Source organism: Bathycoccus prasinos, assembly GCF_002220235.1.
Source record: "Bathycoccus prasinos genomic : Chromosome_14".
Taxonomy (NCBI): domain Eukaryota; kingdom Viridiplantae; phylum Chlorophyta; class Mamiellophyceae; order Mamiellales; family Bathycoccaceae; genus Bathycoccus; species Bathycoccus prasinos.
The window spans coordinates 639,432-663,424 of record NC_023995.1 but is presented as its reverse complement, the minus strand read 5'-3'; the positions used below and the strand labels follow the sequence as shown (position 1 = coordinate 663,424).

The following is a 23,993-nucleotide window of genomic DNA, read 5'->3' as shown; positions in this document are numbered from 1 at the left end:
AATAGACGGGTTCCCGTTTATACGACGGCTCGAACCCTAAACCCTAAACCCTAAACCCTAAACCCTAAACCCTAAACCCTAAACCCTAAAACCCTAAACCCTAAACCCTAAACCCTAAACCCTAAACCCTAAACCCTAAACCCTAAACCCTAAACCCTAAACCCTAAACCCTAAACCCTAAACCCTAAACCCTAAACCCTAAACCCTAAACCCTAAACCCTAAACCCTAAACCCTAAACCCTAAACCCTGAACCCTAAACCCTGAACCCTAAACCCTGAATTAACCCAATTTGACACCATGGAGGCATGCAAAACATGATTACTTGTCTACGTACGAGTTTTCAATTCGTACATTCGCGATATAAGTGGATTTTAGATTGTTCTTTTTTTCTCATGCTCAAGCGAAAATTTAGGGGAGTTCCGGATTAGGGGATTGCAAATTGGGTTGTATTTAAGAAATATATCAAATGAAAATTTAGGGTTATTCCTCCTTAAAAGAAACCCAATCTGGTGGAAAGCAAATATAACAACACGCATGAGACTGATGGATGATGGACTACTCGGGTCCGTCGTCGTATATAACTGCAATAGTATACTATATCATCTACATCATCTACAGAAGAAATATATTTAAATAAAAATTTAGGGGAATTTTTCACATTTCGACGATTGCTTCAGTACACCAGAAGAAGAAGAAGAAGAAGAAGAAGAAGAAGAATGATGAGGACCAAACGTGCGTGAGTTTGAATAACCGCAATACGGCGTGTTTGCGAAGATAAAGATGAAAACACAGACCGGATTGGAGACGAGGTTGGTAACGATGAGATTAGTCAAGAGAAGAAGAAGAAGAAGAAGAAGAAGACAAATGCCGCTCGCGATGAGGTTAGAAAAAAGAAACGCGAATGAAGAGGAAGAAAAAGGGAAAGGCGGGATGTATTTGTGGCTTTTAGATAGAGACGGCGTGATTAACGAGGACGTCGGGTCGCCCGGGGTAATTGACGTGGACAGATTCAAGTTTTTACCTCTCGCGAAAGAGAGTTTATGGTCGATTCGAAGGAGACAGAATGTTGATGAATCAACAAGTAAAAACAAATGCTACATTGCGCAAAGTTGTTTGTTTGATCACAAATCAAACGTGCGTGGGAAAAGAGATAATAACGGAGGAGTATTTAACAGATGTCATTCACAAAAGAATGACCGAGGAACTTTCTCGCGATGGTGGCGCAGATGCCTTCTTTGATGCGATTTTATACGAGACATCACCAGTTGAAGGCAATAATCGCAGAAAGCCGGCGCCCGGGATGGTTCTCGAAGCTCTGCAAATGTTCCCGCCTTATACACCGGGGAAAGATGGCGTGATTTTCGTCGGGGATTCTATGACGGATATGATGGCAGCTGGGAGAGCGGAAATCGAAAGTGGGCGCTCGATAACGAGAGTTTTAGTGGGCACAGGTTACGGCTCAAGAGTTTGGAGCGAGCTAGCGGAAGAAAATGAAGAGCTCATCGATGATGGTGTTTTTTACTATTACGTAGAGAGTGAGAGAAATGATGTTAACAAGGAATCAAGTTTGGATGCATTTCCCGAGGAATGCTTTCCGTTATACGTAGCGAAGGATTTAGCCGCCGCGGTTGATATTTTTTTATAGCTCGTTCGTCGATTTGATCGATACGATTAGATATGATTTGTGTTTGAATCAACCGATTGGATTCTACTTAAAGCGTTTTTGTCGGCCATAATCGCATGCGCGGTTTGTTGATATCCCAAATCGACCAGACCAGCGCGGTCGCTATGCTGAGCCAAATACCTAGCGGCATTAAAACGAAACCAGCGGTTGGTAAAACCGAGTAATATTGGTATATAGCAAACCACGCGCTCGACAAGACGAATAAAACGCCGACGGCGGATACGCCCAACATTTTCTCTTTGTTCGTGACAAAATTCCACCAGTCTCCGATGGATAAGTGCAAAACTAAGCACATGATTGGGAAGCAAAATAACTTGCCCACTTGTTCGTAGACTAATATGGAAGAAATCGAACGTAAAAACGCGATGGAGATCCAAACTACCGGGAACACTTTCGCTGGAGGCGTCCATTCCGGGCGTTTTCTTTGCTCTTTCATTTTGATTTCGGTTATCAATTTTGGTCGAGACGCGTCTAGAATGGAAAACGTTCTCGATCTCAACGCCAGGAAAGCGAAGAAGAAGAACAAAAAGACGTTTCGGATTTTTGTCATCGTCGCGGCTTTCGCCGCCGCCGCCGATGCCGCGGCTTTAACCGCCGCCTTCGATGTTCCCACCGCCGCGGACGATGTCGCGTTCCCAAAGCCACCACCAGTGACAGCGGTTAACGCAACGTCCATTGCAAATAAAACTAATCCAATCATACACGCTTCCGTAGCAATCGAAAAGATATATTTCCCGATGAGCTCAATCGAAACAGGTCCGTAGTTTTGTTTCCAATTGTTTATCCATTTTGAAGCGGATCTTGCGCGTTCCTTTGCTTCGTAATCAAAAACTGTGTGCGTCATAAACGCGGCGCCAGATTTCCCTTTCTTTCCTCCTTTTGTTGTTGAGGTGAACGAAGCCGTGCCTTTCGGTGAAGAAGATGATTGGGTGAACACTCTTCTTCTTCTCCTTGTTCTTCTTAGTAGCGCATTCCTTCGACTCTCTCTGTTCGTCGGCGAGGACGAGAGCAGAGTGTTGTTCTTCGGAAAAGTGGTGAGCGATATCATCACCGTCATCGTATTCGTATTCGTATTCGTACGCGTATTCGTATTCGTTTTGAGGATTGAGGATTGAGGATTGAGGATTGAGGAGGTGATTTTTATTTTCTGTGTTCCAAATCTCTCTCTCTCTCTTTCTTGGAAAAGAAAGGGAAAAAAAAATACGCGAGCGTATCTCTATAGACTCACACGCGCTCTCGCTCTCGCTCTCGCTCTCACTCTCACGTGCGTTGTGGAAATGACATTAGACGCTCAGGAACAAGAGAACCACGATCGGCGTCGCTCGTCGCGAGATGAAAACGAATCCAATCAAAGGAGGAGGAAGAATAACTCGAACGCCACGGAAAAAAACGAGACGGTATTCCTCGTTGTTGCGTTTCGAGTGGTAGTTTTCCTTCTCTCTTTCGCCGCGTTGTACGTTTCGACTCGAGCTTACTCCGTTATCGTGCGTTTCTTGAATGAGCGAAGGCGCACGACGCTATACAGATACTCATCCTTCCCGAAATATAACAACAACAACAACAACAACAACAACAACAACAACAACAACAACAACAACAACAACAACAACAACAGCAATAACGCCGAAAGCGTCGATAGTGCCTTGCGAGAAAGATTCTTATGGACAACGAGAGAAGTTGTCCTCTTAAGCGACACCAAAATAAATACTGGCGGTGTCAAGGAGAAACATCGTCGAAGCGACGACAAAAGATTGAACCGTCTTTATCAAAAGGCAAAAAGATTGCACGTGTATTTTACCGTCTCTCTGTGCGAGGTTATGTTGAAAGCGCTGGGTCATTCAGAAATTACGATCGAAGGGTGCGAAAGAGACGCCAATATCGACATTCATTCTCACAGCACGCCCTTGGTTGTCGTTTCCAACGCACCTCGGATTTCTGAGATTCTTTTCTTCGTGCAGTACTTGCGACGATCCATCCCTTTATTCATTTCGGCGGCGCCGCCAACTCTGTTGCATGAGAGGTCGACGACGGCACTCGAGGCAACAATCCTTGATGCCGTCGGATCAGATCAGATTTTTTTCGGTAAGACGTTTGCGCATCGACAGCAATACGTTCACCGAATGAAGAAGTTATTGGCTTTGATTTCTGGACGACTCCCGACCATATACTTCCCCGAAGTTGCAGGGCGCGCAAGTCTTACTCACGTGTTAGAATTCGACGAAAACCTTTTCGCTAAAGGACAAAAAGTGCAGCCTGTCACTTTACTCTTTTCTTCTTCTTCTTCTTCTTCTTCTTCCTCTAGCTCGAACCGAGCTGGTCACCGCCGCGAAAAAGCTACACATTTCGTACGAAGACTGTATCCGAAGCGTTTTGAATCACTCGCAGATCTGTTCCTTGCTAAAACGAATCCGCTCAAGGTTACGTTTCTACCATCGATGAAACCGAGCAAAGAGGAAAATGAAAACTTAAAAGTGTTTGCTGAACGAGTGAGAACGGCGTGCGCAGAGGCTCTCGACGTGCCCAAAATCGACACAGAAGTGATTCACAAAAGTACCACGGCCGTGGGTACCTTACTTCTTCCATATTCTCAGTAGAGGTTAAAAGAGAACGCGTATTACTCAACACGTATGCGTAGTAGTGATGTTTTTTTCATTCAGTGCGTACTTATTCCTATTATACAGGTCAGGCTAGATTGTAAAACTCAAACGATTGTATTCGTGACACGCTCAATCTCTCTGCACGCTTTCACTCTCTCCGAAAGCGAGTGAATCGCAAGCGTTAAGATACGATTCAATCTCTCTCCGTCCCATCGTTGAGGCTCGTGACGTATGTATTCAACGAGTTTCTCGAAAACTATTTCTTCCCCTTTTTCGCCGTCTTCATCGCTTCCAATTGCGAGCAAATCTTCCGTCGCCTCGTTCAAAATCGATACAGCTACGTTTGTGATAAAATCGCCGTAAGTGAAATCCATATTCGCATTTGCTATGATCACGTCCATGACTCGGCACGAAAATCGCGTAGTAAAATCACTCGCAAAACAAGTCAGGATCCACCCCGAAGCATACATCATCGGACCTACTTTGAACTTCTGTAAATGCGCGCTGAGTCTTTTGTTTTCACATTGTAAAAGACTCTCGAGCTTCGAAAATGTCCTTTTTAATCCAATTCCGCTCTCTTCGTATATCTCCCTCGCGTTTCTAGTGGATTTCGACATGATAAAAAGCAACGTTTGGAACGCGTCACTTTCGTTCATGTACAGAGCTAGAATACCGACGATAAAAGGCATTCCTTGACAGTACCCAACGCTTGGGTCATAATCTCTGTACGCCAACAAAAGTCTTCGCATTTTATTGATTCCTTTCGCGCTTTTAAACGAAGGATGATGGGGAAACGTTCGTCGCAAGTCTCGCTCAATCAAGGTTTCAAAATCCTCCGTGTCATCTGTATCTCTTTTCTCTTCTCTTTCGTCTACTAATTCATCTAATTCATCTTCTTCTCCGTTTACTTCACCTTCTCCGTGTTTGCTGCTGTACTTCTTCATCGCACTCTCCCACAACTGTGTTCGCAAGAAAGCTGGCGAATCCAAATACGGTTTGCCATCGCCGACTTGTAAGTCGCAGGTGGAACCGTCGTCTTTCTCGTTAAAGCCTACTGCTGTTGATTTCGATGATGTTCTCAAAAACAACGACGGGAGTTTGAGTGAATAAAACTTATCTTTTGCGTTGCTCAGCTCTCGGCTCGCTCTCGAACGAATTGTCGAGTCCAAAAGCAACGAGTTCACGCCCGAAGCCGCTCTTTCGAAGAAGTTCATCTTCTTCGTCTTCTTCATCTTCTTCACCTCCTTAAAATCATCTTTTGTTGTTGTCGTTTTATGATTTGTGGTGTACTTGTTTCATTACAAAGACAGAAGTTTTATTTTTCCTAAGTCTGTGCTCTAGATCGTGATTTTTGGGAGAGAATTCTCTCTCTCAACTCTCACGTTTCACTTTTTTATTTACTCTTTTATTCACTTTTTTATATACACGTTGTTGTTGTTGTTGTTGTTGTTCACCAGGAGAACTGTTGGGAGGAGGTTGAGTTGCATCGTCAACGACCGAGGTCGCAGATGTCTTAGCGTCAGTAGAACGAAAAGAACGAAACGTCCGTTTGCGAGAGTTCAACTCAGGCATCGGAGCGTCGGTGGGAGGGAAAAAAACGTCGTCGTCGTTGTCGGGCAAAAACGAGTCAGGAGGCAAAGGAGAGACTTTCGCGCAGGAGGCAGAAAGGAAACCTGGGAGGTCCGCTGGTAGCTCGAGGTCGAAGTCCAGTTTACGCGACGTATCCACACTGAAGGGATTGGTTAAGGGTGTCGGCTTTGCTGGGTCTTCGAACGCGAGCGAGAGAGCGTCGTTCGTTGGGTTTTCTGTTTTTGCAGTTCTGTTCTGTCTTTCCTTTCTCTCAATAATAGGAGAGGGAAGGTCGTGATGAGTGTGTGTGTTCTGTTTTTTTTGTCACGTTTGTGGCTTGTAACTAAGAGTACCGTACGAGAGCCTTTTTAATATCACAAAACTAAATGTTGATATTTTTTCAGCAAGCCACTACATTCATTTGTATAATCTCAACCAGACGGCGGAGGGGTAGGAGGAGGCGCACGCGAAATTCCTGGAGGAGGACGCGAAAGTACTTTCACGCCAGGGGGCGGGCCTCTAGATGTGGGATTTACCTTGCTTCCTGTACTAACGCTCTTCCTCAGTATCGGCACCCCCGGCGGTGGACGAGATCGAGTGCTGCCACCGCCAGGGGGCGGATGAATCGTTTGCGCAGACATAGATTGCTGAGGAGTTATTACTGATCCTGGTGGATGGTGTTGATGTGTTGATGGCGGTTGGTATGTTTGCTGCTGTTCTTGCTGCGGTAGCGGCAGCGGCGGCGGCGATGACGAATCAATCTTTGATGGATCGTTGATCGAGGGTGGAATAGTGCCGACTTGCGCGCCTCGAGCATTTTTGGCCCACGCCGGCGGCTTTGTTTGCTTTTTCTTCGCGCCAACGGGAATGATTGGTGGAGGAGGCACAATCTCTCCACCTTTTATTTCTGCATCCACGTCCCCATCGGTGTTGTTCAATCTCTGCTCTTGCATCGGAGAAGTCAGCGTTAATGCTCTGTCAAGTTGCGGTATTGGAGGATTCTGTAAGATTGGTACAACAGATGATGATGACATATTCGTTGCCGTTGCCGTCGTTGCGTCCACGCCACCACCACTACCACCGCCCATTGCTGTCGCGCGAGGTGAGGTAGCTGGCGAGGGTACGAAAAGGTTTGCGCTCGGAGGAATTGAGCCTGCTGTCGGACTAATCGCCGTGTTATTGATTTCGCCGTGCGGCACACCCAACTTCGGCGGAGCCTTATACGCGTCGTCGTTATCCCTCGATGATACGCCCGCAGTCGCTAAATCTCCCATCATCGTTGGCGGTGGATGTTCGCCTGAGCCGGGTCTCCCGATTAAAGTGTTGCTCGACAAATCATGCTTCATTCCACCTCCTGACATACCATTCCCACCACTAGCGGTGCTGTCGCCAGAATTATTACGATCCAGATGATGATTACCGGCATTCATACCTCCGCCACCATTGTTTGCAACAGTTGTGGATCCGGGAATAAAAGGGACACTTTGAGCCGAAATATCATTGCTGAGAGATCCAGCGACTCCTGCATTCGGTGGTATCATTGGATTCATAATCATCGCGGAAGCGCTCTGAGTTTGCTGGTACCGCTGTTGTTGCATTCCAGCACTTCCTCCACCGCCAACACCAATCGACTGTTGTGGAGGAGGCGCGGTGCCCATCTTTGTCTGATCGTTTCTACCATTCGTATCGCCACTGAATTTATTGCTATTGTTATTTACAGTCCCGGTAGATTTCTTCGAATCATTCAATCCCAGAAAGCTCGAAAAGAAGCTCATAAAAAAAATCGTCGTCAGAAACGGCGGCGCGAAAACAATGACTCTCACGCTTTGTCGTATGACTACCTCGTCACGAGCAAAGCTCGTCTTGAAAACCTTATCGACGTATCGTTCGAGGAACTCTTGAAGTTTTCCCTCGCACTTTTCTAGAATTTTCGTTAATTTTACTCCTTCCTTTGACTTCCACGCTTTGCTTGTGGCTTCGCTAAGCGCAACAGAGAGAATGTTCAAAAACTTACCGAGATAAGGTTCCAAAGGCTTGAGTGCGACTACGATTTTATCTTTAGTCGCGAGAACAGAGTCTGCAAAGGACGAGGACGCATTGTTCCCTGCGGTTTCTTCTTTCAAAACTTCATTCTCATTGAATTCTTTTTGCTCTCCGATTTCTTTCACTTCGAAATTATCGACATCGTTGTCGACGCCTTCGACTTCCTCAGCAATATCTCCTCTAGATTCATCATTTTCGGCGTGCTCTGTCTCTCTTCCATTCGCATTTATTGCATTCTCTTCTTCTTTTTCTTTACGCGCATACTCGGCGTCGTTCTTCTTCTTCTTCTTCTTCTCCTTCTCCTCCTCCTCCTCCTCATAATCATCTTTCTCTACTTCTTTTTCTTCCATATTACCTACCTTTTCTTCCTCCTCTTCGTCCACGTCGTCGCGATCAACCTTGGCATCGGGCGATGCTGATGAAGGCTCACTTTCACGCGTATCGTCGTCGTCGTCGTCGTCGTCATCATCATCATCATCATCATCAACAACAACACTATAAAACCCGCGCATATTATTATCACCATCATCAGTGGAAATGTCATCACCAGTGGCCTCATCCGCTGTTTCGTCGACAGAGGACTTCTCTTCTTCGCGGGGTGCGTCTTCTTCTTCCTCCTCCTCTTCTTCTTCTTCTACTCCTTCCCCTCCCTTATTAGCGGCGATTACAGATCCAGACGACGATAATAACTCTTCCAACTTCCTCATCTTATCCTCGTATTCCACCTTTAGTTCTTCCAACTGCCTGTCAAAACTTCCTTTCTGTTTCTCAGCTTCGCTCGCGTTTGCTTTCGCCTCTTCGTACAGTCGCGATATGCGCTCAATTTCTTCTTTCGAACCTTTCAGCGCTTCTTCGTTTCGCTCCCTCGCTTCTTTTGATTCTTTCGACAACGATCGAATTTCCATCAACTCTTCTCTCAATTTCTTCAACTCTTCACTTTGCTTCATCTCTTTCGCGTTTCGTTCTGTAAACGATACCTTCAAATCTTCCTCTATTTTCGTCTTTTCATCGACAACCGCATCGCGTTCGCTTTTCACGCGTTCAAGTTCTTTCTCGTGAGCAGCCAGGGTGTCTTCGATTCTCTTCTTCAGCTTTCCACTCTCCGATTTCAACTTATTGTGTTGTTCGAGCAGAATGTTGTGCTTTTCGTGAACTTCGGACATTTTCGTAGACGCTTCGTCGCGCTCTTTCTGCGCAGTTTTCAAATCGGAAATGTGTTTCTCAATTTCTTCTTCGTGTTGCTTCTGTAACACGGCGATTTGGTCCCTGTGCTTCTCTTTTTGCGAAGAAAGTTGTTTGTGGTGCTGCATTTTCATCTCTTGAATGCTACTGTCGTTGCCATCAACTTCGGCGGCGGAGGAGCGCGGCGGCGGTGACGCGTGCGTTGCTTGTTGTTGTTGTTGTTGTTGTTGTTGTTGCTTTTGTTCATTTTCGGCGGCGACCCGTGCGGCAGTTTCAGCCGCAGCCGCCGCCACCGCTGCTGCTGCCGTTTGTTGCTGCAGTTCTTGTTCTTCGCGCCGCTGGTTTTGTAACTTGATTTGTCGCTGTTGCTCCGCTTCTTCTTCTTCTTCTTGTTCTCGCCGCTGTCTCTGTGCTTTTTCTTCTCGTACTCGCCGCTCTTCTTGCTCTCGTTGTTGTTCGAGTTCGCGTTCTCCTTGTTGTCGTTGTCGTTGTTGTTGTTGTTGTTGTTGTTGTTGTTGTTGTTGTAACAAATCGAGCTCTTGCCGTTCTTCTCTTTCGCGTCGCTCTCGTTCTTCTCTCGTTCGCACAGTTCGTTCGTTTTGCGTTGGCGCATTTTCTTCTTCTTCTTCTTTGTCTTCTTCATCTTCTTCTCTTTCGTCGATGTTCTTGTTATGACCACCATCGGAGGCATCATCGTTCGCGCTCAGCGTCCACCCCGAGGGTTCTTCCCATTGCGTTTTGCCCGTCGCTTCTTCTTGGAAGTAAAACTTTCCAGACTGATCGTCCGTCCAACGCATCCATCCGTTTGAACGAACAATCGTCATCATCGATTCTTCTTCTTCGTCTTCTTCTTCTTCCGCGCTCGCGAAGAGTAAAAAAAAACCTCCTCCTCCTCCTCCTCCTCCTCCTCCTCCTCCTCCTCCTCTTCGTTGTTTCTCGAACGCCGCTGACGCGCCTCGTTCGTTCGTCAACGATGACGCAACGGAAGAAGAAGAAGACAAAGACGAAGAAGACGAGAGCGGAAACGACGTAAACGACGATTTTGGATTTTGAGAAGACGAGAACGAAAACAGAAGACATGATGAAAGTGCGAGGACGACGACGTAGTCGTGGTAAAGACGGACGAGGAGAGAACCAGAAACGATGATGGTGGCAACACCATCTGCGCCCCTTCCCGAGCGTTTCTTCCTCCTCCTTCTCTTTCTCCTCTCTCCCTCCTCTTCCTCCTCAAAGTTCATCTTTTTTTTCTTTTTTAAAAACGAGCGTGGAAAGTTCTATTTTATTATGAACAAAATTGTATTATGGTTTCTCTGAGACACCACTGCGCGAGTGAGATGGTTACATGTGTTGTTGTTATGATGTAGTAGAATAATAATTTGTTATTTAATAAATACTTTCTTCGCGTATTTCTCTTTCAATCGAACGACCGGGGTCGTGTTTAAATTTTTTCATGTATGTACATGTTCACAATATGTATATTTCTTTCGCGCGCCGTACAGCCGACAAAGTCGCGAGTTTAATTGTTTGCTTACTCGCTCGCTTGCTTGTTTCGCTTTTATTCTCTTCTCAAATTACGGATCCATACGCTGGCTGTTCTGGAATGATGGATTCCAATAACGGCTTTTTGTCTTCGTAGGGGCTATCGCCATCGATGGAAGTCACGATCGGATGCGATATTCTTCGCGCTATGGTAAAAGCGATCGTCGCAGAGACGACCGTCGTCGCGAGAACACCGGCGAGAAGTGTAGATGGAGCAAATGTAAAGAGATTCGACGTCGCGATCTCGTCTTTCACCACGCCTAGTTCTGACGATGCGGCGTTCTTTCCCTTCACGCGCTCGTTTTGGGTGTCGGTTTTATTCCTCCTTGAACGTTTGGAATTGCCGACTGCGGCTGCAGATTTGGCCGCCACCGCGTTTGTTGAAGTAAGAGACGGCGACGAAGAAGAAGATGATGATGATGATGACGAGACCACAGCCACAGTTGCACTCGCGGAGCAGAAATCGACGTCAAAGGTCATCTTCGCAACAACGTTACCTCCTACGTCAGTGAGACCGCTAGTGCTGTCTTTACCAACGACAATTTGATATTTTCCCTGGTTATCCAAATCGCTCGGTAACTGCATCGTCCACGCATTTATTTTGTCTTCAATGCATCGAAAGGAATATTGCAAAAGGATTGTTGTCCAATCGATCACTTCTTTGGTGGTATTTCCGTCGCAGTCTTCAATCCTCGTGACTTGATAAATCTCTTCGTCGGTTTTCAGTTGAGGGCAAATTACAGGTTCAGTGTACTCGACGACGAATAACTTGTCCATCACGCTGAGAGCAATTGGCTTTGGCGAAGTCACGTCGACGACAAGATTCAAATTTTCTTTCGTCGTGGATCCAAACACGGACATTGGGGCCGTTGAAGCCCCACCAGAACAGAAAATTTTTGCCCGAATCTCCCACGATCCATCGCGAAGGCCGTTCATGAAGTACTGTTTGGTCAAATTCCAAGACAAACCACACCCGGAAGTCGAATGTCCGCAAGTCACATTCGCGGAAGCTTTGGAGTCGTCCCAGGCGCTGATCCATTCACCGATACCGGGTCGTCGAAACTGCACGCGAACAAACTCGACGTTCGGATGCACGAGATGGTCTTTGTTCACGTCCCATCCGCCTCTAACGGTATCACTGGCATTGTATTTATCGGATGTCCAAATATTCAACGGGTTTGGATTCATGACAGATACGTCGAGAACATCTGAAGTTGCACCGCTCGCGATGTAATACAGATACTTATTTACCGTGGTTTCGTCCCATGCAATTTCGGGGCACTCGCGCTGCCACTTGATATCGTCGAGCGAATACGCGTCCGAAATCGGATCGCGATAGAGTAAATCTCTCGACATTTGCCACTCGCACTCGCTCACGAGTTTAAGGAAAATACCTGCATATTCATTAGATAGATTCCCTTTCTCCACGCTCAGAGTGAGTTTAGTGTTGATTGAATTGCCGGTGTCGTCCGTCGACGGCACGTCGTGCAAAGGTAACAAATCACCAAACGGACGCAACTTGGTGTTGTCGCCGTTGATGGAGAATTTCAAATCGAGCATGTTGCCGCCAGAAAAAGAAGAACCACCATTCGTTTCGGTCGAAGTTAAAAGTAAACCATAAATGTGACCTTCTCTGTAAGGCGAATCGTTGGTAATGATCACGTCGAACAGCGCAGGTTTTCCGGGAAGGACAAATTTGTTATTAGACCCCGCGGCGTGTTTCGCCTCGATTCCTAAGCCCGATTCTCGCCACATCGTATTTGGTTCGCCCGGGCATTTGGACGAGCCACCGATTGTTCTGAACAGAGGAGTACCGAATCGCTTATCGTTGGAAACTTGAATCACAAACTTGTCGTAAGGATCATCGTCACCGAGCGTATACGTGACTTCCATTTCACCGTATTTTGCCCATGCCAGAACTTTCTCTTGCCCGATACTTTTTCCATAAGTGTCTGCGAGCTCCGCTTCAAGCTCCCAAACTCCAACAGCCATATTAAAATCTGTAGAAGCTGAAACGCTCCCTTCAGCTTCCATCGACCACGAATAGCCATAACTGTCGATGTTACTCTCGATGGATGAAGAAAACTCGAGGTTATGGCCACCGCCGGAGAATGAGAGATACACGTCTTGCTTTCCCTGATCAGATATTGTGGGTGTAGATTTAGTATATCCAGTAAAACCAAATTGAGCTTGACCGCCAAATAAAGATGCATCAACCATGGAGGAGTCCATATTTCCAATAGAATCAGGAAAAGTCGCCTTCATCTCTTCTGTCTTGGCATATTTGCTCATGCCGCGACTCCAAAGACCTTCGTCCTTGTCAGGATCATCTTCGTTGGAGTTGAAAAGATTTCGACCGTCGTCGCCAGTTCCACCGGGTTCGTACGAACTCAGCCACTTATCGCTCTTCGTCGGGAACCATCGGCCGTTCGGGTCGTGCGACTCTTCACCAGTACCTTCGACGATGATCTTTACTTTGTCATCCAAGTATGCCTCTGGATTAGGGTTCACCATTCGATCAATTACTGTCCCCATCACTGCAGCAAGAGGAGTGAGAGGAAGAAGAGCACCATTGCTAGCTTGGAGCATTATTTGGGGCCCAATTGCAGCCGCTTTCCCATTGGCTTCTTGACCTCCATCGTTCTTCCAAGCATCCGTTCTTCTTATTTTTGGAACACCGTGAAGAGGTGCGTTATCCGATGGAATTGAATCCCACACTTCGCTGAGTTCTTCCCAATCCTTCTTCGCGGTATAATCGGGAGAAAGATCATCGTTTTGGGTATACGCTCCGTAAACACTCGTGATGAGAGGTTTCGCAATATTACCATACACGGAATCATCCGAGGTGAACGGTACTCTCATAGCATCGAATTTACTCTCGATTTCTGTTATTTCGGCTTCCTTGTCTTCTAAAGCGTTCAACCCTTCAGGATTGAAATCCGGAGAGGACCATTCAAGCGTTCGTATCCAGTCATCCAGCGCGTTCTCAAGACGCGATTTCCAAATTTGTCTAATAACAGAGTTGTTGGAGGTTGTGTCATCAATAGCGGTATCGGTTATATCAGATGTCTCATTGTTCGTAACTGAAATCAAATTTATCAGTTCCGGTAAAATCTTGTACTCAATCGAGAACACCGTCATGACGTACGTTGTTGGTTTTCGACCTTTCCATTCGATGATTGGAACCACTCCTAAACAGTGAGAATCGTCACTTTGGAAATCAACCTTATCGGATCTCACGTACACAATTTCGAATCCTCCGCCTAGGATTACATCTCCCGGACGTCCTGGGATGGCTGGGTCTTGAGAAGATTCCAAATTTCTGTCTAGAGTCATGTGAAAGTCCCAGCCGTTGTCTGTTTCGCCACTTATCGTTACAGTCGGGCCTTCTTGAGCGTATCCACCGTGTACTCCGGATTCAAATCTTGCTCCATTATGTTCTGTAAATACTTCCAAGTTGAGATAGCCTGATCCTGCAGCAATCGCGCCACCCAATGAGGCTTCTACACTTAGTCCAGCTGCAAAACCCCACTCGCTTGTTTTTTCTGCCGCTCGAGTGGTTGTCAAACCCATCTCTAAATCTATTTTCGTTCCTTTCGAGATGGAAGAGAATGAATTACCCCCGGGAGGGTCGTGTACGACGGTATACACTAAACCTTGAACCGGCGCGGTCGCGTAAAATTCAGAGTTAGATACGTATCGATCTTCAGGTTTACCACCCTCGCCGCGAGTCTTCGACGTCAACACGACGAGCTCTCGTTCGACGGTCATCGACGTAATGGCCCACCCGTCGTTCCGCTCAATGTGCGCCGAAAACGAGCGACGATACGGCGTAACGAGGTTGGGAATGGCACTGGCTGAAAATATTTCGCGGGAATATTGCATATCGCCGAAATCAACGAATCCCACGTTTTCATCCCCAGTCGCCAAAACTGATGAAAATTTACACTCCTCCGACGGGGCTTTACTCGGATGGCACGCATTATCACCCCCCGTGATTCCATCCTTTATTTCCACCACGATATTTGTGGTGCTGCTCTGAAAATCAGAGCAAGTTGTGAAAGTGTCTCCTGTCGATGTGTAGTGCGCCTCGAAAACTTTTACGCCGACGCGTTTGCTCGCGTCGATTGTGCGTCCATTATCTCTCATTGTTGTGCCAATTAAATAATTCGATGTTAAATCTCCTTCGTCTGGATCTGTATTCGAACTCAAACATGCCTCCGAGCTACTCGAAAGCGCGTGAAAGATAGTTGTAGGCGCATTGGTGTTTCCGCCTCCTCCTCCTCCATCTTCTCTGGTGATCACACTACACAGATAACCGTGATACTCGTATCTGTTCGTAGCCACAGTTGCGCTCTCTAAATCCAACAATAAGACAGTTTGTACGAGCATGTCTCTATTTCTGAAATATTGCATAATTTCCGTACCCGCCTCGCACGTCGCGCCAGCTCCAACAGTAGTAGCACGAATAAACGCAACATCCATTCTAGAGACGTCCGGAGCCATTTCGATTTGAATGTAATAATCCATAGCGGCGTACGGCCAAGTTCGTTCATTACCATTACACGTACCATCCGAACCAACTACGCATTGCCAAGTTTGAATGTCATCGTAAGTGACGACGGCAGCTGCTCCGCAGCCGTTCGCCGGGGTAATCAAAAGTTCATATTCTTCATATTGCGAATCACATGAACCCGCGTATAAACCTATATCCACGGATCGCGTCGAAGTGTCGAGAAAGACCAAATTTTCACCGCCTTCCGCAACCGCTACTTCGTAATAACTCGACGAGGAAATGGAACTACCTTCTCCCGGAGCAGGAAACTCCACTGAAACTTGTGACACGCATTTATCATCACTTTCTTCGATATCTACTGAATTTCCAACGTAGCAAATTGTATGCCCACGAACATCTTGGTCTCCTCCGTGGACGACAAACGTACGACCCTCACCTATCGGCACCCCAATTTCAAACCGACCCGATGTATCAGAAAAGTACGTTCCTTCGTGCACGTAACCTTGTTCATTTTCGTCATAACTATAGGCTTGAATTTTCGCAAACGGTAAACCGCACGCGTACCCTTGCGTTTTCCATGGTTCAAACATCACTATACCGTTGACTTTGACGGCGGAATCATCCGAGATATCTTTTTCACAGACTCCATTGTTCGCGCAGGAAACGTCCTCGGAAGAAGATTGAGAATTCTCTTCTTCGGATCCGAGACGTGATATCGACTTGGATTTTCGGCCGAGCGAAGCCGGTTCTTCGTCATTCCCTGCTTGATTTTTTGATTTTTTCTTGTCGTATTGATGCACCAAATCCGACATCTGCTCCACGGCATTCACACTGATGGGATTGAACGCGACGCGCGAGATTAAGCTGGCAAAACTCAGCGCGTCACCTGATACTGATTTATCGAAGCGAACGCGTGTCACGTTATTGCCGATGACCGGGATTACGTGTGCGGAAGATTGCGGAAGAATCGGTTGGGCACTGTTTGAAAAAACAATCGAATACAAAGCGTCTTGCTTCTGGAAAGTAGGTTTTCCGAGGCGAATTTTCTCCCCGCGCTCGGCGTAGCTTGAATACCAAGTATCCCACGATTGAGTAAGAACTGGCACCGAACTCGAGAACGTCGGTATGAAAGCCAGTCGATCGATCACGCCGTCGCGGTTGTAAAGCAAATCATAGTGGTTCGCGCAGTTTTTCATCTTCTTCATGTCCGTTTTTAACCAAAGCTTTACAAGATTCACACTGTCCGGCGTTGGTCCGGGGAATTGTCTTGTTTTGAACTCTTTGAACGCTCCAACTGCGTAATACCAGGTACTGTGGCCAATGCTTCCGTCGAGGAAGGTCGAGGAACCCTCGTTATATTCCAAACCTTTGAAGACACCGCCCGTTGCATCGGGTTTTTGCGAGTATAGATATTCGACTCCTTTCGAATTCAGAGCCGCTGTGAATCCCCGCGCGTAAGCCATTTCGCCGGTAAATCCACGCGAGGTGCTAACGTCAGGTCCATATGCTCTCCCGATGAGTAATTGCTTATTCGATCCGCTGTACGCGTATTTCCCTCCAGATCCACTCTTTTTCAGTACCCCGTCTACGTAGATGCATTTCGTAAACGAGCCTGAGTTTTCGTAGGTGAATACTAAGTGGTACCAAACGTCCAGGCTCGGGGTGAAATCGTAATTAAGATCATCGCCAATAAAACCAAAATATATACCTTTCCCAGGTCTTACTCCGATGTGAAGACCTGAGCGCGTGCTGCCCTTCCCGTGTCCAAAAATATATTGGTTGGACGGAGAATCGGTAAACATCACGTACGCTTCTAAAGTGAAACCGCGAAAACTCCTCAAATCGACTTTAGGAGTCTTGATGACGCTCGCAAACGAAGCTTTACTTCCGAAGTGTCCGCACAAAGATTCAAATACGCCGAATTTTGGTTCAGCTTTGATACAACCAGAACTGCTTAAATACGCGTCGCCAATGGAAGCGTCCGAGGAAGAAGTGTCTTTCACAACTGTTCCCGAGACAAAGGACGGGGCGTACTCAAACATTGCGTTGATAACTTCGCATGAACTCGCGGGACCGTCGTTTGCGTCCTCGCAATCGTGCATCGCTTGAAATGCGTGTGCGTATTTGAACATGCCTGCGTGCGACGTGACGCTATCATCGTTCCAACCGCCAACGAAACCGGTGAAAGCACGCGCGTCTTCAAACATTCTCGACATATTTGTAACTTTAGAAACGTCCCATTTCGAGATGTCCTGGTTGAAAGAGTGAGCTTTATAGAACATGTAGTCCATACGCGTGACTTTAGAAACGTCCCATTTCGAGATGTCTTGATTGAAAGCGTACGCTTCATAGAACATGACGCGTACATTCGTGACTTTAGAAACATCCCAACTGCCAATATCTTGGTTGAACTTTTTCGCTTGGCGAAACATCTGATACATGTTCGTGACTTGCGAAACGTCCCACTTTGAAATGTCTCGATTGAAAGATAAGGAACCTTTGAACATGCCTTCCATACTCGTGACTTTAGAAACGTCCCATTTCGAGATGTCCTGGTTGAAAGCGAAAGAATAATAGAACATGTAGTCCATACGCGTGACTTTAGAAACGTCCCATTTCGAGATGTCTTGATTGAAAGCGTACGCTTCATAGAACATGACGCGTACATTCGTGACTTTAGAAACATCCCAACTGCCAATATCTTGGTTGAACTTTTTCGCTTGGCGAAACATGTAATTCATATCTGTGACTTTGGAAACGTCCCAGTTTGAGATATCTCGATTGAATTCGGAAGCTTTGTAGAACATCTTCCACATAGCTGTTACAGACGAAACGTCCCAATTCGAGAGATCGCCGTTGAAAGATGATTTTCCACTAAACGCCTGCCCCATACTCGTGACCTTGGAAACGTCCCAATGCGGCATTGGACCAATCTTATTATCTGCGCCGTACTGGTAACACAAACCATCGACTGGAGATTCGCTCAGACATCCGTTAACGTGCGTTTGGAAGTCACCGTTCGCTATCGCGCCGCAAAACTTTAAATCTCGATATGTAGTCCAAGACGACCAGCCAGCCAAACACCCTTTTCCACCTCCGCAGCCAGAGGTGTATCGTATCCCTTCACAGCCGCCTTTGTCACATTTGTGTTTGTAAGAAACCGCGGTGCAGCCGCTGCATGCGCCGCATTTCGCGACAGCTTCGTCGCTGGATATACCGGACGTAGGAAGTGTAACGCCGTCATCGCACGTCGGGACTGAAGGATTTTTGAGGGCCCACCCGTTCGCGCGATTTGAGCAATGCTTTTCTCTCTTCGTTGGTAAACTCTTCGTCGCGCCGAGAGACGCTCGATTTCCGTTTTTGAATCCGCTCAAAGTCTCAGAACCGAGAAGTCGCCTTCTCCCAATCTCGTCCGACGCGCTTGAATTGTTGGTGTCCGCATGAGGTGGATATACTTCTTTTGAAATGAAATGTGCGGAGCGAGTCGCCGATCCGAGCGCGCTTGATAGTCCCGAGCCGATTTGGGAGGAAGATTTCGAGGATGCGAGTTTCGACCACGTAAAATGCTTGTAGTTTTTTATGACCGTGGTTGAAATTGACTTATACCCATCCACGCCTCGTTTCGTACTCTCAGCCGGATTCGAAGTTTGGCGCCAGATGTACGATTGTTCTTTTTGCGGATATTCAAGTTTGAATTGAAACCCGCCGTATGAACTAGACTTGCCGTATTTCGAGATTTCGTCGAGCCTTGAATACTTTTTCTCCGTCGAAGGCGAGACGCCAAAATGTTTCGCTTCGTCAGAATTTAACCAAAAGTCACCCTCGGAACTGTCGTGCTTGAAAATTAAATAATATCCGTCTTTATCGACTTCCGCGTCGCAAGGGAGAAATGATTTTGTTTCAGCAGCGCCATCCGCGGAAATTTTGATCGGCTCATTTCCAGATACTTTCGGTCGAATAACGTCGAAAGAACGAATGTTTTTCATTTCCTTCGATGAGTACACGAGCCATGGCGTTCCTGAAACGTATCCATATCGCATCAAACGGTTCGCACGAGCGTATTCGGCATCGTCCAAGTCGCCGTCGCCGTTCGTATCGAAAGTTGCCCAAACTTCATCCGTAACGATAACTTTCGTATTCATAAACGCGCTTCTTTGCGTGCTCACGTACTCGGCGAACTCTAATCTGTTCATTCTTCGTTTCAGCTCACACGACGATGGTGGACCATTTGTGGCGCTCGTGCAATTCGTGAATTTCGCTTGAAAGGATATCGCACCTGCAAAAGCGTCCTCGGAAGTTACCGAAGAAGATAATTTCCAATCTTTCAAGTGTTGATTGAAGTTCACGGCATCGCGAAACATCTCTCTAATATCCGTAACTTGAGAAACATCCCAATCGGACAAGTCAGCGTTGATTTCCGCGTTGCCTTTGAATAAGCCGTTCATAGTCGTGACGCGTTTCACGTCCCAACTCGGCATTGGACCAGTGTTACTGCTGAATCCGTACCTGTAGCACATTCCATCTTTCGGCGCTTCTGCGAGACATTCGCGCACGTGCAAATGGATGTTCTCATCCGTGATTGCAGTTGCTTTGACTTTGCTCAATTTACGCCAAAACTGAAAACCCGACCATTTAACATGAGCGCCGTTCCCACCAATTTTTCCATTCGTGAATCTGCACCTCTTCGTCTTCACATTTCTGTCGAACCCGGCGCAATTTCCACATTCTGTGCATAACTTGGCGCATATGTAAACGTCGTTTTCTGCGTCGTCGATTACTACTTCACGAAGTTCCGAGCCGTCTTTACATTTACAAGGTTTAATTGTGCTAAACGCGCCGTTTCCTTTGTCGTAGTCTCCGTAATACGGAGCAATCAGTGCGCCGTCGTATACTTCCAGAGCGATAATGGCGGTTTCCGGTACCCTTATTTCCTGATTCTTAGAAGTGTCGTGCGAATGAAAAAAATCTTTGTGATAAATAGCGTCGTACACGTCTGTTTGGTACGCCTTTACGCTGACGCGCGTCTTTTTTGGCGTCAAGCCGCTCGCGTCCATAATTTCAATCTCGTAATGTCCATCCTCGTCCGTAAACGACGAATACGGACAGTCCATGATTCGTCCTTCGACGATAATTTCGGCGACTTTGATCAAATCATTGTTCTTTTGAAGGATTGTTACGAATTGGCCGTTAAAAGAGGTAACGGTCGTGCCGACGCACGCGTATTTTTTTTGTTTGGACTCCTCCTCTGCTTCGCCCGAAGACTTCACCGGTTTGCATGACGAACCTTTCGTGCCCACGTTTTTGTTGTCTTTCGGATCGTCGTAGTCGAGAATTCGAACATCGAGATTTGCCGCGTTCACCGCGTCGACGCTGGTTTCCTTCGCGAATTCCACCGTGACGGTGGAAACGGCGTAAAAACTCATCAAATCGATTTTAAAACTCTCCCCCGACGTCAAAGTAGAAAACGAGTCTGAAAATCCATCCGTTATTTGAAAGCCGGATACAACTTTATCAGGATTCGAATGTATAACCATCATGTGAGACGCGAGGTTACTCGAGGAGCGATGCGAAGTTTGCGCCGACGCGCTACTAGGAGAAGTAATCGTAGCGCACACGCGAACGTTGCGCACCGGAACCATTTCATTTCCAGCGACGTAAATCGAGCCCTCTAACGTGCTTCTCCAAGGCGACGTTATGGTGACGGGATCGGAAATTTCATCGAGAGTCTGTGTTTTAGGATACTTCGTTCGAATCGCGTACTCCCAGACGGCCCCCGGTGTCTCTATCGCTTCGTAGTCGAAGAATGTGATCGAATTGAATTTTGAAGCGCATCCACTCAAAGATGAGTCAATGAGAACGACGGAATCATAAATTCCGGTTGCGCTCCCTTCGGAGACTGAACGACGAAGAACTTCGAAACCAATCTCGTCCAAAGCGGTATCTCTGAACGAAAACAACATTCCTTTGTTTGATGGCGTCAGAGCGAGATCTATCGCTGCACCGGTGAAGAACAAAGCCGTCGCGCACGGCGGAACGGCTGATATTTCTGATGCGTCGTCGTCGTCGGCATAGTGAGCAACAATGCAATACGTTCTACGACTTTGCGGATTCGCGTATCCGAGCTCTGCGCAACCTTTGGTGCGACCGCATTGCGCGATTGCCTTTAGCATGGCAGGACTGACGACGCCTTGATAAATTCGAAAGTCGTCATACATTACCAACTTTGCATAAAACACTTTTGGTTTCTCTTGAAAGTGCGGAAAGTCAACCATGTTATGATCAAAATCTTTCATCGAAGCTTTTTCGTCACCGTCGACGAATACGCTCAAACCATAAACACCGTTAATTGTCATTGCGACGTGGTGCCACGTCCCGGATGCGATAGAATTCTTACCTGATTTTATGGTCTTTGAGTTATCCGTATACTTGTTGTCAAACAGCTGCTGATACCCTCCGATCACTTCATTTTCACCCGAATCATAAGAAAGAATCACTCTGTTGACGTAAGTTCCATCATTCGTGTCTCTCCTGAATAAACTTCCGTCTGACGACTGTTCTGTGCTCGAGTCCAATAAAAACCACATCATGATCCCGCTCGATGAAAGAGCGCGCCTTGTACCATACATAAATAATGGTTTTCCCTTTTTCTTCCGTTTCGCGCACTTGATGCCGTCGCCGCACGCTTCAATCGTGAATCCGTCTTTCCATTTGTTCCCGTCGTACCCGTTGTTACCTTGAGTACTCATAAACGGTAAATCGTTGTCGTCAAAGGTCAACTGTGCGACCAGAGTCACTTTAGAATCTCCCGTTCCGACGGCTGGCCGAATATCCGTTAAAGTTCGAACGGCGGCGCCGTTGAACTTTTCGTATAATCTTCCGTCCGCGTACGCGCACTGATAGTCAGAATCGCCCGGTACCTTGGAATAGTCCCAGGAAACTGAAACCAATCCTTTTTGGGCTTCACATTGCGCCGCGGTCGTCTCTTCTCCGGCTCTCGAAGTTGGGTAGGTTGCGCTACGAATGTAAATCGGCGATGATTTGGCCGCGTTTGCTTCGGAGTCGATTGAAAAACATCGAGTCGGAAGCTGCGCGGATTGAATAATTTTCGATAAAAGGATTCCGCCTTGGTCGGAGAAATCCGTGGTGGTTTTCGCCACGTGCTCCAAATATCCCGTGTCCACGTCGTGCGCTGAGAACGCGGCGCGAACTTCGTCCAGAGAAAGAACGCCGTCCAAAGGATTCACGTCGAACTTTCGAAACAGTGACTCCTTGACCAGATGGATTTTGTCGCAATCGGCGTTCAAAAACTCCGGGGAGGATTGTAAGAACAAATCGCCGATGTGAATGCGCGAAGACGCGAGCCATTCGCTGCATCCCTCCGCGACTTTAAACGTGTGCAAAATTTTTTCGCCCGTATCCGTTCCCGTCGCTTTGCTCGTCGAGCTTCCTTTATTCAAAAAATAGCACCGATACCGAATTTCGATATCGCCAGACTGGATTTGACCGTCTTTCTTCGTGACGCGCAAAGTCTTTCTGGTTTGAGCAGTTTTCTTTGAATCGTAAAAGCTGTTCCATTGCATGCACGGTAAGTATTCGCCGTATTTTGAACACGAGGTTTGTTCTTTGGCTTGCACTCGAACATCGCATCGGAGACCTTTTTTCTGATTCGATTTAATATCATCTTCGCTCTCGAAACACGACTTTGAATTCTCACACGTCGGATGAGAAACCGAGATTCCAAAATCAAACTCTCGATTTGAGACGACTTTTTGCGCGCTGAGAATTTCAACGGTGGGTTCGTCTCTTCGCCCGGGCGGCGGCGGGCTCGGCGGCGGCGGACTCGGCGGCGGCGGACTCGGCGGCGGCGGACTCGGCGGCGGTGGCATATTATTAAGATATATCTTGACATATGAGAGCCCCCAAGATGATCGACCGCAGTGAGGCGTGCTCAAAGATGTAGAAATCAATAACTTAAGCGAATCGCTGGAATGCGAGAATTCGCGACTGTAAGTGTGTACCCCGTCTCTGTCATTCTTATTATTCGAGCCTCCGCCGCATACGTGAACCCTTCCGCCTTGGTTTATATCAACATTACCAAACCAATACGAGGTTGAATCGTATTGGAGTTTAAATTTTTTATTCGACCACTCTTGTCCGTCAATAGAAACAACTTTAAACTCAACTTTAACCTTTTGATGGGGCGGCAGGTTCGTATACTCTCTTTCGGCGCGCGCATCCTTGCAAAATCTGTTGTACCCGCCAAGCACACCTCCGACATTCCCGCAAGAGTTGCACACGCCCCCCCCACGCACGTGCGCCGTTTTCCATCTGTTCCCCGATATTAAAGTAGAACAGTAGCTATTGAAGTTGTCATATCTCCACTCATACAAGCCACTACTCCCAAGCTCAGCAAGTTCGTACCCAAGTTCGGCAAGGTTGTCTGGCGAAGTAGCGTTACCGCCGAGCTCGGCGATTTTACTGTCGCCATCGACTGCTGCACTTTTTCCAAACTCAACGACACCGTCTGTATCCGTCGTCGTCGCGAGAGCGAAAGGAAACGCTCGCGGAACAATTGCAACGAGTATTAGTGCACACAAAAGGAAACGAAGAAGGACTCGGTGCGGCCGCGCGCTCGTCGTCTGAATCGTCGTCGTCGCCGCCATTCTCGCGCGACCCCTTCCTCTTGGTTTTCAGTCCGTCAGTCAAAAGCCAACAAAAACACGCGATCGAGAACACGCGATCGAGAACCCGCGATCGAGAACCCGCGATCGAGAACTAAAAACTCTGTCCAAAATGACAACTTTTTTTCACTCACTTTTGTGTTTTTCTTTTTTGCTTCTTCTTCTTTTTTGCTCTGTCTCT

The 23,993-nt window shown here is 47.0% G+C and overlaps 6 protein-coding genes across 6 annotated transcripts; 2 read left to right on the top strand and 4 right to left on the bottom strand.

Moving 5' to 3' along the window:
- Positions 1 to 877: 877 nt before the first annotated feature.
- Positions 878 to 1,646, top strand: Bathy14g03520 (predicted protein; the record flags this gene model as incomplete). The annotated part of the gene is made up of 2 exons (XM_007509211.1): positions 878 to 1,014; positions 1,064 to 1,646. The coding sequence occupies 2 exons, from the start codon at positions 878 to 880 to the stop codon at positions 1,644 to 1,646; spliced, it is 720 nt and encodes a 239-aa protein (XP_007509273.1).
- A 67-nt stretch (positions 1,647 to 1,713) lies between these two features.
- Positions 1,714 to 2,742, bottom strand: Bathy14g03510 (predicted protein; the record flags this gene model as incomplete). Its single annotated transcript, XM_007509287.1, has 1 exon — positions 1,714 to 2,742. The coding sequence occupies one exon, from the start codon at positions 2,740 to 2,742 to the stop codon at positions 1,714 to 1,716; it is 1,029 nt and encodes a 342-aa protein (XP_007509349.1).
- Positions 2,743 to 2,962: 220 nt separating this feature from the next.
- Positions 2,963 to 4,279, top strand: Bathy14g03500 (unknown protein; the record flags this gene model as incomplete). Its single annotated transcript, XM_007508958.1, has 1 exon — positions 2,963 to 4,279. The coding sequence occupies one exon, from the start codon at positions 2,963 to 2,965 to the stop codon at positions 4,277 to 4,279; it is 1,317 nt and encodes a 438-aa protein (XP_007509020.1).
- Positions 4,280 to 4,386: 107 nt separating this feature from the next.
- Positions 4,387 to 5,514, bottom strand: Bathy14g03490 (unnamed protein product; the record flags this gene model as incomplete). The annotated part of the gene is made up of 1 exon (XM_007509076.1): positions 4,387 to 5,514. One exon carries the CDS (start codon positions 5,512 to 5,514, stop codon positions 4,387 to 4,389), a length of 1,128 nt encoding a protein of 375 aa, XP_007509138.1.
- Positions 5,515 to 6,282: 768 nt separating this feature from the next.
- Positions 6,283 to 10,314, bottom strand: Bathy14g03480 (AGAP002737-PA; the record flags this gene model as incomplete). The annotated part of the gene is made up of 1 exon (XM_007509106.1): positions 6,283 to 10,314. One exon carries the CDS (start codon positions 10,312 to 10,314, stop codon positions 6,283 to 6,285), a length of 4,032 nt encoding a protein of 1,343 aa, XP_007509168.1.
- Positions 10,315 to 10,642: 328 nt separating this feature from the next.
- On the bottom strand, positions 10,643 to 23,794 carry Bathy14g03470 (unnamed protein product; the record flags this gene model as incomplete). The annotated part of the gene is made up of 1 exon (XM_007509100.1): positions 10,643 to 23,794. The coding sequence occupies one exon, from the start codon at positions 23,792 to 23,794 to the stop codon at positions 10,643 to 10,645; it is 13,152 nt and encodes a 4,383-aa protein (XP_007509162.1).
- Between the last annotated feature and the right edge of the window lie 199 nt (positions 23,795 to 23,993).